Here is a 20096-nt window from a genome sequence, read left to right as displayed (position 1 = left end):
GCTCCCACCCTGCTCAGGGTGAGCAGCTCCCTGCCTCCCCTGGGCTCTGCAGTGAGAGCTCCACTCGAATTTAACCTGACCCTCATTCCTGGGTTTGTCAGCTGTCTTTTGCTAGTTCACATGGCTTTTCAGCTCTGCTTAGTTAAGTCCCTTGAAGATGATGTTCTAGAAGACTGTGGCTGACTCACTGCATTTCACTTTAATGATCCAATGAGTCTAGAGGACCGTGTCAGGATTTACTTAAGCCTGCTGAGAATCAGTTATTACCATTTGTCTTGAATTATACAAGCTAACAGATATCAGAATATATACAGTTACTGCAGGTCCTGGACTACATAAATATTCACACTAAGTATCAGTGCATGTATTCAATGTCAGAAATGTTTCTGCTCCAGTCTTTAATCTAATGTTCTATTTCTAAGGCATGGAAGTCCACACTCCACATATCAAATTTTTAATGAGTTTTCCTGGTCATAGCTGTAAGGTGCTTTAAGATTTCTGCTAGGTAGTGTTTCCAAATATATTTTGCCTTAGCTTCTTATATTTGTAACTCTCTGTTCAGATTTCTTGCTGTCTCTTGTAATACTGTTCAGAATTACTTTGAAGGATCTTCTTTAAGTGTAATTGAGAAATCATAATGCTTCTCCAAAGTACCACGTGAAATATTTTCACCTTCATTTTCTCAGATTCAAATGGTTTTCCCCATCTCAGCACTGTTAAAGCCACATCAGTTTCTGCCTGTGACATGTGATATATTTCAAATACACTGTACATAACTGCTGATTTCTCCTCATAAAAGAATTGACTGCAACATTCAAACAATATTCTTCTGCACTCCTCCAAGGACTGAAAGAAGAGACACCAGCATTAAGGTCCGTAACTAGCCACTAATACCTCCCTGCACCAAATGTTTACTGGGCTTAGGACTGAAGCCCACTCACACCAGAGAACAAAACTAGTTAATGAGAATCCTCAAAAGTTATTTGGAAGAAAGAAATTACAGGTATATAAGGGTTTTTTTCACAGATTATTTGACTGTGGTTTGCAAGAATTGCCATTTCTCAGCAGTGTACATGACACTGAAATTCTGAAAGACTACTTATGAGTGCTTAATAAATTGATGTGAAAACAATTAAAACAAATATAAGAAGCACTTTTTCACACTTCAACATATCTTTTGGTGCTTCACATGTGAAGGCAGATGATACATACAGCATCACTTCCTGCCAACTGTTAGTGGTGTAGGAGCAGCCAAGGGTGCTGTGAGGAGCAGGGGGAGGAGGGAGGAAAGAAGAAGGAGAAGGTGCAGGATGGCTCTCAGCTCTCTGATGGAGCAGAAGTTTTGCATATCTTCCCCTGGCTCTGAAGGAGGCCCAGTGTGCAGGTACCCCTTCCACTGCCTTCTCTAAGCTAGATTTTATCTTTGTATGTTGCTTCTTTGTACAGAACAATCACAAAACTGTCACATGATGGACACTACCAGCTAATGAAGTTATCTAAATAATCTATGATCAGGTGAAGTTCTTTAGGAATAAGACATGAAGTTTTAAACATGCAGCTGTTTAAGATCCATAGCCAGGAGGTCTATATTTTACTAACAACAAAATTTTCCATTACACAAATGATGTAATCATGTATATGCAGCCAATTTTAAAGACATGACAACTTTGCAATAATGCCATAAACAAACAATTATTTCACATTTACCAATTATCTAAACTATTGTAGTTTTAATTCTGAATATGACTTGAGAGAAGAGAACGGGTGTAATACTGAGTTCCAGATACTCCACAGAAACAACATTAATCAAATAAAATTGTGCCTTCAAATGTATAAATCCATTAAAATATTTTTGTGGGAATACAGTTTAAGCTCCCTTTTTTAGCAATTCTTCTGAGTGTTTACTCACTTGGTATTTTTTATTTTTTTATTCAAACTGCATGCAAGTATGGGAAAGGCTTCTATCTTCCCCAACTACTTTATTCTTATGTTTTAGGCTTGTAATTGAAAAGACTGAAAACAATGTGGTAGCCCACAAGAAAAGCATTATATAAATAGCATTCATAGATTTTATAGTTAAAAATGTAAGATGTATGTAAGATGAAAGTAACTTTTAAAGTGCAAGCCAAGCCAAAAAGGAAGTGAAACAGAAATTAATTGCTCATGGGGAGCATATTTGAGTAAAAAAGAACTGCCACACCAGAATATGCTGGTGAGGTTATTCCAAAGCTTGTGAGACAATAAAATCCTTGCAGCAGGATGGCCAATACTTCTTGTACCAATTTAATTGATCAGCGAGTGGGAACACTCATGTATAAAAATGTGTAATAATTTTTTAAGCCTGTTAAATTGTTGGACTTGATGATACTTTGTAGGATGGAGGTTAACTGCCAATGTGTAAAAAAGCATCTCCTTTACTCTGGACCACAGCTTGTTGCTTTGGTGCTACCAAAAATGTTGGAAGTACCTTTACTTTAACATTCAATTTTGCATTTTTCTGTTATATTTTCCTACTGTTTCATTTCTGGAGAGTAGGAATCATTCTAGTCTGTCCTCTGAAGGAAACATCTCCAAGCCTCTTGAACTTGGTGGTGGAAAATCTGTTTTTTTCTCTGGATAATTCCTGACTCTTTCAGTTAGTTCCTGAGCCTCAGAGCATCTCTGATAAGATATGGAAGCATGTGCTGGGCATGGATGATGGGACATTGTGGGGATAAAAAAGAAAATACAAAGAAGGACAGGAGAAAAGACTCAAGATTTTCTGTAATGATCAGATGGTTAACTCATGGCAGATATTCCAGGAACCCATGTCCTCAGGTCAGCCCATGAACCAGAGAAAACAAACTCGTTACATCTTTATTTTTCTGTTGCTTCATTTAATACTGAAACACCATATTTTAAATGCTAATTATTTGTATATTATCTTACAGCATGAATTGCATTTAAAAACTGTACCTCACAGTTCAAGCAACAGAATGGTTTGTTTCTTAAGGGCAAAAATACTACAGTAAATTGTGAATTATTCAAACAGGACTTATAGAAAAAAAAGGAAATGTTTCATTAAAGGCTTGAAATCAGATTTAAGTCATCATTTTTATGCAATGGTAGCCAGTGAATAGAAAAAAAACCCAACAAATTACCTCTAAATGTAATAAAGAACTTCTGAAAACAACCTTACTGCCTAGATGAATGCAAACTGGCAGGAAGTGAGATCTCAACCTTTGACAACTACAAAAAAAGCTTGACTTGAGCAGCAAGCTTGAGTGAGTGCTCTAGGACTGGACCATCAGCACACAGGTGATCTGCTGTGAGCAATTTACCTGCTCTGCCCACACGACAAACCACAGCGCTGTGCAGAGGACAATAACCCCTAATTCAAACGCCACTTACTGGGTCTCTTCCTGATTTGTGAGATGTCATGTGGCGGTCGAGCTGCGTTCTGTACGCGAACGTGTAACTGCACAAGGAGCAGCTGAAGTTATCTTCGTTCTTCTCATGGCGGTATTTAATGTGTTCCTTCAGAGAGGTGAAACGCTTGTAGCCCCGGTCACAGTACGGGCAGGTGAGCAGTTGGGAAAACGCATCAGGTGTTCCTACACAGGAGAGACAGTGCACCAGACTTAAATAAACAGGTTCCAAACTTACTACCAGCAACAAACAGACTTTACATTTACACCTATTACTGTAAGAAAACATGCAGCTGCTGGAAGCTCCATTTGTTTTAGAGAAGGACTAGTGATACTTCAGATCTTTTCCACAGGTATTATGCAAGCTCCCACACCATGGTATGGTTGCCCCAATGTGCGTTGGAGAGAGTCAGCACAATATGGTGACAGGACAAGGAGGAAGGGTTTTACACCAAAAAAGAGTAGATGGAGACTAGATATAAAGAAGAAATTTTTCATTGTAAGAGCAGTAAAATACTTCAACAGGTTGCCTAGAGGGGTGGCAAATGTCCCATTCCTGGAAATATTCAAGACCAGCTTGGACAGGGTTCTGAGCAATATGATAAAGCTGAAGATGTCCCAACTCATTTCAGGGGGGTTGGACCTAGATGACCTTTAAAATCCCTGTCCAACCCAAACCATTCTTTGATTCACAGATATGTATGTGTACTGTCTGCAGGACAGAAAGTAGAGAGATCAAATGTGTGGTCATAAATACGAGTCTAACGTGATCTGTGGAATCTATTTTGCTGGCTTTCATAAAGCTGGTTTTCTGTATTAGTACAGGGAAAAGTGAAACCAGATTGAAGCTAAATATTCATTTCACACGTCTATTTCAAGAAGTCACCTTTTATGAAGTTTTAGCTCCACCCCTTCTTGCTAGCATTTTTAGCCCTTCAAATAGTAACTCATTCTATCATTGAAAAATTAATTTTTTTAGAGGACTGAAAAAATACTTCTTTATAAATTTATTGATAAAGGTATGTTCAAATAAATGTAGGGTTTGCTGTATTTGATAAAAACATCAATTTATAGGTGTGATATCCTCCAATGACCATGCTACTCTTCCTTGCTTCAAGTTAAACAGGAAGCAAATGTTGCAAGGATGTACCTATGCACTGTGCTGAGCATGAGAAAAGTGGAAGGTCTTTACTGATTAACATTTTATGCTCTGACGCACAAGGGGAACATTTGTACATGCTGTCATTTTAAGTCTCAGAACTGTAAGAATTATTAATGCTCATTAAATGAACCAGTACTTTAGAAAGTACTTCTGAATTATTTACCTTCATGACCTCTTCCAGCAGTTATCACCACAGATGGGTAATATGTTCTATGAAGTACCAATTTATTCTGTTTGTGTGGAATTTACTAACTTGATTTTTACTGAATGTGCTCCTGCAACAGTGAAAAGCAATCAGACCACTTTATTACTAAAAATCACCACTTTTTCTATCATATAGGTTCTTTTACACTTGTAATAGTAACAATCAAAATAACCCCTACTCACAGGGATTTTTTTGTCGTACTATCCATTTCTGCTTTTCCTGGTTTAGCTGAGTTGTCCAAAACCAAAACCATCCCCACGTGTGTAGACTAAGTATGCTTCCTTTCAATTCTCTTTTTACCATCTATAATTCAACTCATCTGACATAAAGAATACTCCATTTCAGCACAAATACAACTCAGTGGAAATGTCAGAAGCACATTAACTTTATTTTCATTGGAGGAAATGGAGAAATGAAAACAGTTTCCTGAAATTACAAAAAAAAATCTGATTCTGTCACTTCTCTTGTCTACCTTCCCAGTTTGGAAGCATGCATCTTTACCAAATGTCACTATATTTTTGACATTTTCTGTTCCAAAATGATTAAAACACTAAACAGTATTATTCAGCATTGTGATTTTCACAATACTTCTCAGTGAAGTTACTGGGATAGGTCCAATTTAAATGATTTATACAAATGTGTATTTTTAATTATTACATGGAAATCATAGGACAAGTCAGTAAAACTAACTTGACAATATGTGCCACTGCAGCCACATATTGAAATATTAAATTAATGAATGCACTTTTTAAAGTAAAATCTGTAATAGCATAAAATCTCTCGAAGAGCAGAACAAAAAAATTATCTTTACTTCTTTCATTGCTCTCCCTCAGACTCCATTATAGTACTACAGATACAATGACATCTATCTGTTCAGTTATATTAATTTCTTAAAACAAGTAGAATACAACTCCTGATGTAGGCTGTTCCTTTTTCTTGAAATATCATAAATACTCCAACTGACACAAACTATCTAAGCTGAAAACTTGAGAAAACACACAGAATGCAAAACCAATCTCAACAGCATTCATCTTCAAATATTTCATGATGAAGAAATGAACAAAGTGTAACCTCTCATCTCACTCACAACATCTTAAGCATGAAATTTCTTCAGAGAGAAAAAAATGATATCTACTTAAAAATAACCACAGGTCATTATTTTTTTCACATAAACATTCTTGTTGAAGAATGCTTCTTTTTTCTCTGCTGCTGCCCTTTCAGGCAAAAAACCTCAAAGGCCTGGCTATCTCAATAAAGTAATTAAACCTTAATAGACTGGCTACCCAATAAAAGAAATTCTATCTAATAGGTCATTTTGGGAGCTTTGTTTAAAAATATAAAATATGAAAGAAACATGTTATAACTCTCCTTAAGTTATTCTTATACAAAATGGTACTATTTTACTTTGCTTCTATTATATTTAATAAATGCTTATTCCATTCTTTCATATAAGGATGTTGAATGGATTTATGAAAGCATGAACTTTTCAATGACTAGGTTATCATTTAGGTACTCATATAAGTGAATCCCAGTGCATGTCTTGTTTACAAAGACAAGTGGCAATGTTTTTTTCATGATGATCCTATCCTCTTATAATTATTTTACTAAGATTTTTTCCTCTGTAGTTGCGTGTATATGCCCTGCTGTCTTCTTAAGCACAGCAGAAGTTTTGGGTCAAGTAGTGAGTACAAATGATTTCATAAGAAGTGAACTGATGACATATTTACCATTTTCATCCTGACCACTAGCTTCTGGCGTGCCTTGTCTCTGGTCCTCTTCAGGTGCTTCAGGGTAGATAACAGCTGTATCTTCTTGTTTAAGGAATTCTTCAACATTAGGGTCATGGTTTTGCTCATTTTCTGCATCAGAATCACATTCATCTTCTTTTACTAAGTGTAAAAAAAAAGACACAAGATACAAAACTAAGTTTAAAAAGAACACAAATGAGATTCAGTAATTCACATTACCAAATCTCCCTCTAGCCAAGTATTTAAAAACTCTTGACAGATACTAGCATAGGTCAAGTCCTTTAAGATGCCAGATTATGCCATGTTTTTGAAGACCTCGTAGCATAATGATAATTACAAACTTGACAAAACACAGTTTGCTTAACTCAGTGCATTTTTATCATTTCAGATTTAGCTGTTCTTCTCAATTTCCCTAAAAATATTAAATGTAACATTAATTATGATTTAAGCCTTGTAGCTGGAGGGCCTGTTTACCATCTTGGTTCCTGTGTTTGCAAAAGTACATTTTTTACCTTCAAGACACATTTTTTAATCTTATTTATAGCTGTTCATTAGTACAAACTCAGAAGATATTTAAATTCAGTATAAACCTGGACAGATAAATGCAGCACACTTGAACTCTGACTGGCTTGTTCTGTGGTGCTGGAAATGGCTACCAAAAAGGCTGCAAATCTAGTTAACAACCTCCAACACTTTCCAGTTAAAAACCGAAGAGAAAAACCACAATGAACAATTGCATTGCAAAATTAGCAAATAATAAATTAAATATTTTATGTAATGCTTGTATGATAAATATTTGATCCCAACTATTCGCCTAAATACATTGTTCATAGAGTTTATTTTTACCATGGTGGAACATTCTGTGAAAACTCTGCCTGCAGCACCCTAAATCATTACAGATGTTCTCCACTATTAATGTGAGGTATATTTTTAATAGGAAAGAGAAGTTTTATGATTCAACTCTCAGTGTGAAGTCACATACTCAATTTACAATTTGACACAATCTTTTTATGACACGAGGCAGTCTCTTACATGTAGACTGTAATGCAATGAATAATGCAACTTTCCATACTTATGTGGCAAGAACTGACTTCAGAGGAACTGAAAAGAATGTGTGAAACTAGAGTTTAAAACATATCAATGTGTTTAGATGTGGGTTTGCTTTTAAATAATACTTCCTCTCATACTATCTACCTATTGAGTAAGGGCATCAAATAAATGCTCCATGAACTTTTAAGAAGTTGGATGGGATATATAGTAATCTTCTGTCAAGCAGAGAAATGGAAAAAATATCAAACCATATGTTTTTGTTTGAGTGTGAAACTGAAGTATACACATTTTATTTTGCCTTCTGTGTAATCAGTCCAAACAGAGGAGTGGATAATAAAATACACTATTAGCTTAAGTCTATTTTTGTATATTTCTTCATAGTTTAAAACACCACCCGTTGACACCTACATGTAAGATCATTGCTATTCCTTGTTCTGCCCCTTGGAGATGTGGTGCTGCTGGAGCTGTTTGGTCATTCCGTGGGAGGGAGGGCTGCTCTGTGTCACTGGTCACCTACACCTCCAGACCACAAGACAACAAAAGATACCCAGACTTTTTTCCTCAGCTAAAACAGTGTTTACAGTTTAAGACCTTTAGCGTGGAAAATCAAAGCACTTTTATAAACAGAGGTGGGAGAATTCCGAAGCTTTCAGAATGGTATTCACCTAACCAAAATTCTATAGCACTTTATGAATAAGGGACTCAGATTAACAAAGAAATACCTGTACATCCAATTTCATCTGTCTGAGCTTCAGGCCCCAGGATTTCCTTTCTTTCTTTTCCAGCTGAAATAGCATATTTCACAAAAATAATGAATATTTAAAGAAAACCCCACAAAACAACAACAAAAGCCACATGCACACCAACAACTAAATATACTTGAGTTATATCTTCACCAGTGCCTTCCATTTCTGTTTTGTTTAGAAGTGCATTTAAACACAATGTTCTTTCAAAAATATGGATGGCACATTATTTCAGCAGTGTGTGATCAGTTGAACTACAAAGATATTTCATACTTAAGGAAACCAAACCTAAAAAGGAAGCAATACTAAACACTGACCATTATGTGAAGAGAGGTAAAGGCATGGACAATGTGTTTCACCAGCAAAGAGAGAGTCAGCTACTTAAGTGATCCCATCTACAAATACAACCATCTGATGCACTGGAATATTATTTCCAGAAATCAGAGCATCATAAAACAAATGCAGTTATGTTATTTTCTCCAATTAGCGGTTTTCAGAAATGATTGATAATTTGCTGGTAATGTCTGCAAACAGAAACCTAATGTGTTCTCTTTCTTGCAAATCATCTTGAAACCACTTAAGGCTGTGATTGCCTTAAAAAATTAAACAAAAAAAAAAAAAAAGTATTTTAAACACGTGCTCCCCCTTCAGAACAACTGCGCACTGCAGATACGCTTCACATATCGATTCCAATACTCGCTATAAGTCTGCAGAACCAACGCTGCAGAGCCAACTGCTGCCCCAGCTCTGCTGAGCTGCAGCCCTCAAGGATGCAGCATGCAGGTTTTAACTCACTCCAGGTTGCTGGTGCAAATCAATAAATGGCCAAGCTGCTCATTGGTTAGCCTGGGCTGGGAAGCTCCCACAGGAAAAGTCAGTGTTGACATTTCTGTCGGCACCTGGCTCATGGCAGGAGTACATAGGAGAGCTACATTGCTTGGTTTGCTCTTTATCAGCACTATGCTATGCCAACAGATGTGAAACTGAAGTGTTATTTCATAGTTTCATTATGGAAACTTTGGATGCTTCAGACCTACACTCTAGAAAAAGCCTTCCAGGTGATGCAGAAGGTTAGAGCACACAGCTGCTCTGACCTGAAATGACAACTGTTACACTCCTACTTCTATTTACCTTACTTCACTTTACTTCAATGCAGGAAAAAAAACCTTTAGGTTGGCAAGTCAAAAGACCAGAACATCCCAGCTTTTTAATTTCTCCTTTATGGAAGGAAAATGATAAATCCTAGGAGAACTTTTAAGTTCCAGCTTCCTCAAAGGAGAAGCTTCTTAATTCTGCCTACTTTGACCAAAGCCCACAGACTCAAGGTATCTGCAAAACAGTTGCAATTCAATCACATTTTTTATTTTAAACAAGAAATGTGTATAAAAGGAAACTGCAACTCTTAAATCTTACCTTAATTTCAACTGACATCTAAAAAAACCACTCACATTTTGGCTCATGGTACCAGACTTGGTTCAGAGTTTGTAAGAGGACGACTGGACGCAAAGCAAATTTAAACCCAAAATTTAATTTCTTAAAAATCAAACACAATACACAAATACAAACCCACTGTTTTCCTTTAAGGAGAGTTTTTGACAGTTGTGATTTTTCTCCATTATAAAATAGGATCTACATGACAGGGGGAATATCAATCAGTAAGTTATTATTCTGGAAATTTAAATTACAGGGTCTCCAGTAAATTCCACTGGCTTCAGTATAAATAAAAGTTGTGCTTCCCAAGAGAATGTCAAGGATTTATGGAATTATAGATTAATCTAGTGAAGTTAAACTCCCTCTCAATTCTTGTAATCCTAACCTCTGTTTGGTACTGTCTCTTCCCAATAGCTAAAAGTAGGGTATAAGACAGAGAGAAACCCTTTTCCACAGGGAAATGCTGTAGGAATAATTAATAATTTGAAAAATATTAAGTAGATATACATCTTTATAGCTATGTATGGTACACAAATAAACAACATTGCAGTTGTGCCCTCAGAAGCCCAGTTATCACACAGCTGGGAAACAACAGAATGGGATGGGAAGTGGGATGTGATGATGGGGGAACAGACCTTTAGACATTGTTCCACCAAGCAGAAGTCACAGCTCTGAGTTCCAGAGGAAATTCAAACTACCTGCTAAATGGCAGCTTAAATAGAGGTCTCCACAAATAGCATCTAGGTCATGAATATCCATCCTGGTATTGCAGCTGGACATACCAGATAGCTGTAAAACAAGTTCTTGGGCTTCTCCATCTCATCACTGCTTATGAGCTACTGCTAAGAGACACAGTGGCACTTCCCAGGGTTAAATACTGATGATTTTCAGATGACAGGGAACAGTGCTAACTAGCAGCAAACATGCCTGACAACTACTGACATTGGCTGACAGTAAAGATCTCTGCATGGCTAAGATAACTGATCAAATTGAAACCACTAGCAAAGTGGAAATTTTGGCTGTAGGCAGAAAGACAAATTTCACTGAAATTTCCACTGCAGTCTTTATCTGCAGAGAAGGAAATAAATTCCAAATCCTATCAAGAGAGTTTCTAATTCAAATTCTTCAGAGCTAATTTTCTGCTATTCATGTAGCAAGCACTATTTACAGCTCACAGTATGACTGGTTGTTTGCTTTTTGATCAAAAACATGCCACACACAACCCACCAAATGCTAGCACACACTTTTGAGCATACAGGCTCAACCTAAAATTTGATGACTTAAAGGAATTTTTGAATTCCAGAAAGCACATAAACATAAAACATATTTATATTTTTTTCAAAGATATCTTAGTTCCAGTCCTGAGACCTCCAGGTTTGCCAAATTCTTAGAGTACATAATAATGCTCCTTTAAGAGCATTAATACAGTAAGTTTAACTCCTACTTTTTTTTCTATTCTTTTAACTGTAGCATAGGTTTTACTTCTACTAAAGCAAAGAAAAATAATATTAGAGAATCATTGCACACATGAATGCTGGCACACTGTCAACAACATGTACAGGATACACGTGGTTCACTTTTTTAAACCCATAGGACTGTTTCAGTTAAACCTCTTGAGAAACACACCTTATATTTAAAACACCTGTTCCTAGGGTCTTTTAGAAATTCAGTTAGAATGACTGGAAACGGAAGGAAACTAATCTGATACAGAAATGTTATGTGTGTTGTTTCTATTCTTGGCAATTCGTGAACAGAATAAATATGCAAAAAAATCATTCTGTCAAGTTCAGCTAAACCCAGAACTACTACTACTTTACTGATGAAACACAACTTACTGAAACTGCTGTAGAGTATATTTTCCTAAAGATAATCACCAGTCTTGAAGACAATTGCACACCATCTACCCCAGTACATTTCCCTGTATGCAAGAGATCATGTATTCAGTATCTCTCTTCATATTTCTAACATGCAACCAAGACTGACTATGTGATTTTCCTTCTAGGTAAGTTATCAAAAGAGTAAACAGTATTCTACCCTAGCAAATCAAAGCTCCATAAAACCTAATAATGTAGCCTCACTTTTCTCATACAGCCATTGCCAGAAATTTCAACTCTTTATTTAAAAAAACCCTATTATCAAATTAAAAAACCCTTCCAGACTGCTACAAAAGAGGCTTCAGAATACATAATTTTTACAGAGCAAATCTGTGTTTGTTGAGCAAGCTTGTATGGCAATTGATTAATCTTTTGTCTTGTGCCAATGAAATCCTGTCTTCATTAGCAAACTCCAATGCAAAGAAACATTGCTTACATCACAAATCTTCAAACACAGAAGAATTTAAAATTAAAGAGAATTTAAAATTTTAGCAAAAATTTTTTTAAGGTTAAAAATGGTTAAAATTTTGACATAAGTAGTCAAAAAAGATGCCATCATACGTCTAGAACCCTGAAACCCCCAGAAAGTTGCCCGAGATGCTGTGTGATGGGTACATCTCCAGAAAACATCCAGTTCAAGAGGTGTTGATCCTAAATGTCTGGGAGCCAGTGATCTTCTTCCTTCCCCTTTTCAGATTTCCTACACCTGTGCTTGAAGGATTCAAACCTACCAAGAACCCACTTTAATGTAACCATAATTTCTGAAGCCTGCAGGAGAGCAAAGATATTACAGGAGAACTAAGAAAATTACCTACCTAATAATTTAGCTCCAAAATACTCATTTCCCAGCACAGCATACCTTGGCAGTAGCAGCTATGTAAAAACAGGCTGAGCTGATGCTATTCTTTGGACTGTCAGCTGCTCTTTCTCAGCTGGACTGCAGTTAGGGGCCATATGACTGCTTTCCTTTTATTCAGATGTGAGATCATGCACCATGTATTAAACCACCAGTGTTAAAAGGTGGATGCTAGGAATTGTGGCTTGAGTTCAGATATGCTGAAAAACATTCTGTATCTTTCAGGGCATTAAGGCCAAATTCCACAGTAAATTCCACTAATTTATGCATTTATCCCAATTTGGCTCAAAAGTAAGCATGCTGTGTGATATTATGAAACTCAGTATCTGATTCCACAGTTAAAAAAGACCCATTTCCTGTCTGCTTAAAATTTTCAGCCTCTAAACCTGCTGCATAATATGTGTAACACTTACCTCCTTCCAGTGTTTTCAAAATAACTATTCATTATCACTTACATAGCCAATTCTAAAACTAATAATCTAAAAATTACTTTTTCTGCCTGTATTTTACAAAGAAAAAGAGAGAAATTAACATCTGATTGGTTTTTTCCATGTTTTTTGTTTACTGCTTACTCCCCAAGCTGACCCAATCCTTACAAGGAGCTCTGGCAGAGACCTGCCAGGAAAAAACTTGAAAAAGCCAAGATCAAGTAACTAGTCTTTAATCAGCCTTTGGAAAGCTGCATCTTCCATGAGTCTGGAAGCTCCTGTTAAACAATGCCAACAGAATTAATGCACCTCTGAATCTGCTTGAAATAGTAAATGAAGAACATGAAGTATGGTATAATAAGTATAAAACCTCTTTTTTGATTGTTAATCTCACATGTTACTTCAGTAATAAAGGTACCAAAAAAAGTTCTATTGAATCTTCATTTTAGAAAACTTTCTTCACATAGGATCGTCAGTAGAAATGAACATACCTTCATCTTCCCAACAACTGTTTGTACTCCCTTCTCTTTCACTGTTTTCTGGTAATACTATATGGTCCGTTGGCAAGTCATCTTCTGGCACGCTAGCATCACAGTCTGCTGCATCCGTTACACTTTCCTCTTCCACTATATGCAATTTATCTTCATCATCTGAGTCCGAGTTTGCTTCTACCACATTGTTATAATTGGTGACTGTGGAGAGACAAAAACAAAATATTGATCAAAATACTCTTGACTGACAGCATGGGGTCTCATCATTATTGCTTCCTGCCCCATGGGGATGGCACTGCCTTGTGCAGCTTGGCCATAATGCTGGCACACGAGGAGCACCTGACAGCTCCTGGGCTCCCACCACCTCTCACTGTGCACACCCAATGTAAGGCTGCACAAGAGAAGGCAGCAGGCAACTCCACAGCTGGAGCCACGGCGGAGCAACAGAATTCCAACTGGATCACTCCAGTGTGGATGCCAGCATTGCTGTATGTCTCATTTGTGATTATTATGGCACTGAAAACCCCAGGTACCCTTCAGAGAAGGCAGCTCAGCTGCTCTCGGGGTCCCATGGAGCCAGCCCTTTCCTGCAGGCACACGCTGCAGCCAGCTTCCCACTGCCTCCTCCTGTAACCAATGGCACCCAAAGCTCTGGCTCTGGGAATCATGGGGAAACAAGCAGGAACAATAATGAGATTGAATTCAGAATGGCTTAAATGCTCCTGATCTAAGCTAAAATGCTCTTGTAGTTACACTCATTAAAGACTCAGTAGGATGAGCATGAAAGGAAAAATCACAGAGATCACTTAGATAGGGAATCTCATGTAACATTTGCCCAGTTGCCATGAAAAGGTAAAGCAACTACTTTCTTAAAAAGTCTAAGAAAGTCTAGAAAAGTCTAAGAAAGTCTATTTTCTTAACCTGGAGAATATATTGCAAGAGTCTTTGGACAAAGGATTACATGACAATATATACGCTTCTGTCATATGGGAGCAGATTATTATTAAAATAGTCTTCATTTGTAGGCATCAAAGATCAGTTACAGTCACTTCAAGTTAAAATGTAAGGAACTGTACATAAACTGTATTAAGGAAAAATTACTTTCACCATCTGTTTAAATGTCTTGTTACTCACTGAAGTTAAACTATGAAACAGATCTACATTAGTATTATTTCTTCAATGCCAGGTTTGAACTTCTCACTAAAATGCTTCAAAATACAATCTAAAAAGGGAATAAATTTATAGATGGATAAACCAACAAGATTTGGCTGCAGCACTCCTTCAATGGTTATCAGAATTATACCTGGGAGGCACAAAATCATGGTATGTTATGATATCTGCATCCTATCACTGTTAGTTCACAAGAAGCCAGACTGATTCTTTAATGTGAAATACTGCCTATTAAAGTAGATAAATAGCAAACCAGACTCTTGCTCTTCTGAAGTTAGCTTTTTTTTTTATGTAGATATTTTAGTCATTCAAAAATGCATGTGACCAGGAAAAGGGAGTAACAACATGAACAGGTAGGCTACTCTCTCATTTCCTTCCAGTTCAGGAGAAAAATGTCTCATCTAAAACATGCATGAAAATGACAAAAGAGCCTTTTCAACTTAAAACAATCATTCAATGTTTCCATATTTTACATAGTGCTATTTGAAAAATGTAGTGACTCCCCACTACTCATGGTATTGACATCTTCTAAAACAGCAAATTTAGGCAAATTGCCTAAAAACTAGTATCTGGTCCATTTCAATTGATAAATTGATATTCACTTAATATCCTGTAACTGATTTTATGAAGTAAAATAGCACTACTGTAAGTGATGCCATAATACTGCGTACTATAGAAGACATATAAATATAGGAGATCAATTCCCTCACCAAAGCAGACAAGATTTATGAATTTATTCTCCTGAGAAAAGGCAAATGCAACTTTAAAAAAGTGTGAGAACAAACATTAAACAAGAGGATGTGGAAAATAATTTTAGCATTTTATTTTGATTGGGTTTTACTCTTAGGCTTAGATGCAGAGTATTATTAATATAAAATAGCAACATATTTACATTTGCCACACATAAAAGAGATCACTAAGACTGGGGATCAAAATTTATAGAGATAAGATCAGATGTAGATAATGCATACTTTATTTTTTAAAAATAAACTTCCAGTTTAGTTTGGGAAATTATGTGGCATTCCTTATATTAGACTTAGAGTAGTTTTATGGAAAACAAAACCATGATCAAACAGTTTGTCTACAAGAATTAGACTCATGGAGAAAAAAATGTTTCTTCTTTCTTCATCGAGTACATTACAGATATAATATATTCATTATGGTTCTCTTCGCCTTGAAACATTTCCATATATCCTCACTATACTCAAGTGCCAGCTCCGCAGAAGTTAAACCTCCTCCTTATAAAAAGCAAGGAATAACTGGTCTTCAGGATTTTAGTTTCTTCTATTAAAAATCAGTTGTCAAAAAGACAAGACAATAAAACAAGAAATTTGGCTCTAACATTTTTTTCTTTCCTCTCCACAAAATGCTTTGGGGAAAATATATCTACCAAAGCTGCATCTAAAAGGTCTCAGCACATTTGGGGTGGCCAGGCAACCCACAACCAAACACAGCAGAAAGTCAAGCACTTAAAATGACAGAATCACTCATATACCTTGCACATAATTTTAACTAAATTATTACATGCTGCTTTTCTTCTGCAAGATCCTTGCCTAGTGCAGTGACAGCAAATACAAAGGGAATGCTCAGTTTTATGGAGTGAACTGAGTATTTGCAGCCTTCTGCCACATTTGTTTAGATTGCAAAGTGATTGCTCATACTTCTTATTTGCTTTGGCCAGCAGTGTTCCCAAAGCTTCCCTTATAGGATGTTAGCCAGAATGGGATTCCATATTATATATTATAATGTATGGCATATGCTTATATGCAATATATTGTAACTATTTATTGTACAATTATATTATTATATATTTTATATTCTATATAATTTTCTTACATGGTATTCAGCAGGAATGCTTCAAAACATACAATTAACTGAACTGCAGAAGGGTGATGCTATCTCCATTTTGCAGATCAGAACCTGGCTGCTTAAAACCCAGAAAAGTCTTCTGGCAATCCTGGCATTGCCACGTCAGTGCAGGGCACTTCAGGCTGCACTTTTCAGAGGACTTTGCATTCATACAGTGTTTCACACATTCAAAGCACACTTGTGTTCATTCCAAATGCAGCTGTGCCCAAAGCCCAGGTACCCCTGTGTGCCACAGCAACCAGAAACATAGAGACCACTTCCAAATAAGTGACCTTCCAGAATCACATAAAACCTATTTCAAAATGAGAAAGGAAAATCTAGTCTTTCTGTGGAGCTTTTAAATGCCCTGGAGAGAATGTTTTTGATTCCTACAGCCTTCTACTTAAATTACTATGCTTTCCAGCAATTAAGGCAAGGATTCTGAAGGCAACAGCTTCCTTTAATAAACACCCCTCATTTACTCTCTGGGCAGCATTCCTCCTGTGAAAAAATTATGTGATCACATAATTAAAGATCTTATCGTTATGCATACATGCAAGAGACAAAATAGTTTCAACAATCTTCATTTCAACATTTTCCAATTTTTTTTGAATGCACAGCTTTTAAAGTCAAGTGTTTGATTTCAAAGAATGCATTACCATTCTTTAATGGAAACGGTGGTTAAACGATGGTTAAAAAAACAATCAGACCCTGTAATTTACTGTATTTTTAGCTAATTAAAATTAAAATCAATATCCCATTACATGATATCATACTGATACCTACATGGCTGCAAATCTTAGCTTTAGCAATGCAGATTTGCTCCTGGTGCCCTACGAAATGAATGGGTAGTAGCAGGAAGCTGCTGCCTCCATTTGCTCAGACAAGTTTTGGCTCCATGTTTCATAGAAACTATGGCATCTGGCATTCAATTCCAGGGGTAATCATCCTCCCCCTCGCCTTTCTTCAGTTCAGTCCTAGAGCCAAATTTAGGCCTTCCCTATCTGTACAAAATTTTGTGTGTTTTCTCCTCTTGTCCTTGATGTTTCTTCAGAACAGTTACCACTGAAAGAAGAGGACAACAAGCTCACAAGCTTTGTTTAATGCCTGGCGCCACAGTAGCTGATGAAGTTGGGAGGAATAAATTTCATTAAACCTTTTTGGATAAAGATTGAAGTATATTCAATACAAAAGCAATACATAGAGACAACTGTTTACAATCTCTGAAAGAAATTAAATTGACTATACATAAATGATGACTTCAAGGGGCTTCTAATTTGGCAAAATATTCCATGCAGAAAATAAAACACACACAAAATCTTGCCTGGAACAGTTATGGCTTCCCAGTGAAGGAGCTACAAGTATTTCAGACTTCAGTACTATTTACTTTCAGCTAACGTCATTTAAAAGTAGTGACTAGCTAAATAAAATAATTCAGCCTGGATCACAGAAATCTGGCACCAACAGCAGTCAGTGTCTCCAGGATGAGACATTGCTCTGTGAAAAGCAAGGACAATTAGAGAGGTTACATCACCCTCGGCCACCACAGCTCCAGGGACAGCCATCAGCCACAGGGGACAAGCAGCAGACCACTGAGGGGTGTCTTATCAAGATAACTGTAAAAGCTACAGATCATGAACCATGGCTATAATCAACTGAAGACAGGTCACCAGACAAGCAGGTATGATGCATGACACACACATGAGTCTATTCTGTTCCATGTACAGTATGACACCTTAGCAAAATCTTACATTAATAAAGTTTAATTATTAATTTCAGCTTTACTTCCACAGATCAATAGAAAGCCTCAACAAATAAATTAAAAACTACACTAAAGACTAAATATTTAGTCAATAAAATGAATTTTTATATCATTACTATATATAAGATCTCAAATAATTATGAAATAGTAATTAAAAATACATTTTATGAACCATAATTACTTTTTCTCCTCTTGATCACCTTCTTGATACAGTATCTTGGTTCTTAAAGAACAAATGACTAGCTGTAGTTGAAACTTTCCTTGCTCTAAGAAGATGTGACTGCAAAATGAACTACAGAAAGTGAGCTTCACTTTCTAGATTTTTACAGTCCTAAATGCAAAACAGATATATGACATTGCACAATTCTAATTAAGAAAGAAACGTGCTCAGATGGAAGTAGTGATTAAAGAGCTAAAATGGAGATATATATTATTTTGCTAGTTGAATACAGTGGGAAACTCTGATGCATATGTCCAATCAAATCAAACATGATATTTAAAAGGAAAAAATTGCTAATTGCTGATTCAAAACCAGTAAACCCAGGAAATTCAAGGTGAGCACCAAGATTGTGGTGATGAAAGACTACAGGATTCATTGTTTCCATAACATAACGGGTGAATCCCCAGAAATACAATTATTATTATTGCCACCTGGGTGGCAATAGAAAGAAAGCTTCTTAAAAAGCTGTCACAAGTTACCTGCTCACCACTCCCCCATCCAGACCTGCCCTCAGAATCATTAGATGACATGAAAGATGACATTCCCAACACAAGGAATACCACAATCAAGTTGATGTTATTCAACAAAACATATGTGGTGGAATATGCATCAGAATGATTTGAGATCAGGTGGCAAGAGGAGAGAATTGCATTTAAAAGGGGTCAGAATTCCACAGAACTAAGGCAAAATGCCTGACATGTAATACTGGGATCTGGAAGGCTGCTTTGAACCTGCTAGAACCTTTTGTTAATTACTTGACAATGGTCACTGTCTTTTATGTAGCATCTGGTGTAGCATTCTTACTAGCTGTCTTCTCTACACCTCTCCATACTTAACCCAAAAATCCTACCTACTTCCACTGAACAAACCCCCCCCCCCTCCCAACTTTTAGGAATTTGTGAGTTAACAAAAAAAAACCGTTGAATTTTTTAAGATGTTGAACACGTAACTAACATATTAGTTATGTGAGCTCAGCATCTCAACACTGAACTGGCAGGGGATGTAGAACAGGTGTGAGAGATTCTGATCTTTTAGAAATCCTGCTTCTAAAAGCTCTTCCAAAAAAAAAAAAAAACCAAAAAGCAAACAACAAAAAACCAAAACAAAACTGTGAATACTCATGCATGAATACTCCTAGAGAGAAAGGTTTGATTCTACAAACTGGAACAACTCCTGTGCTCTCTGAAGTTCACTCCTGGTTCATGGATTTCTGCTCTGACAGCCTACAATCATCTCTTGGAAACCATTCGCTCTTTGTCAGCCCACCTGAAAATCTGCTCCTATATATTATTTAGATCTAGAAATATTTAAACAAAATATATAGTGAAGTCTGAAACCTAGTCATTTAGCATTCAGTATTTTATACTTACATTTTAGGGTATACTATTAATTTTGTTACTACTCCTGAATGAAATGCCATACTTTCAACTCTCTGCTGATAAGCTGCGTAGACCATTATGTTATTTTCATATTTTCCCTCTCAGTTTAATACATACACTTGACATACAATAATATATACAGAACCATGCTACCATCTAAAAACAGAAACATGAGAAATACCTCAAGAAAAAAGAAGGCATATGCTCATGCTTCTACTAAAATTCTCTGCTTGGAGTTTTCTGGCTTCTGGAATTCCTAAATGACTTGTGTTGTCTTCATACCCAAGAGCCTAATTTTCTGTGAATTTGTCTGCTTACTTTC

The 20096-nt window shown here is 36.5% G+C and overlaps 1 protein-coding gene across 4 annotated transcripts in view; it reads right to left on the bottom strand.

The window, feature by feature from the left end:
• ZEB1 (zinc finger E-box binding homeobox 1) overlaps window positions 1–20096 on the bottom strand; it is a 122225-nt gene that overhangs the window by 11805 nt on the left and 90324 nt on the right. For 3 of the 4 annotated variants that reach the window (XM_021542983.3, XM_077788797.1, XM_021542984.3), the window contains exons 2-5: window positions 13396–13596; window positions 8295–8357; window positions 6502–6663; window positions 3391–3593 (exon numbers count right to left, since the gene is read on the bottom strand). In XM_021542983.3, coding sequence (XP_021398658.2) covers window positions 3391–3593; window positions 6502–6663; window positions 8295–8357; window positions 13396–13596 — 629 coding nt within the window. The remainder of the gene's footprint in view (window positions 1–3390; window positions 3594–6501; window positions 6664–8294; window positions 8358–13395; window positions 13597–20096) is intronic. The other variant, XM_021542985.3, reaches the window with a different exon arrangement.

The sequence above is a fragment of the Lonchura striata genome, chromosome 1 (assembly GCF_046129695.1).
Source record: "Lonchura striata isolate bLonStr1 chromosome 1, bLonStr1.mat, whole genome shotgun sequence".
In the NCBI taxonomy this organism is placed as follows: Eukaryota; Metazoa; Chordata; class Aves; order Passeriformes; family Estrildidae; genus Lonchura; species Lonchura striata.
This window is presented reverse-complemented; position numbering and strand designations above follow the sequence as displayed.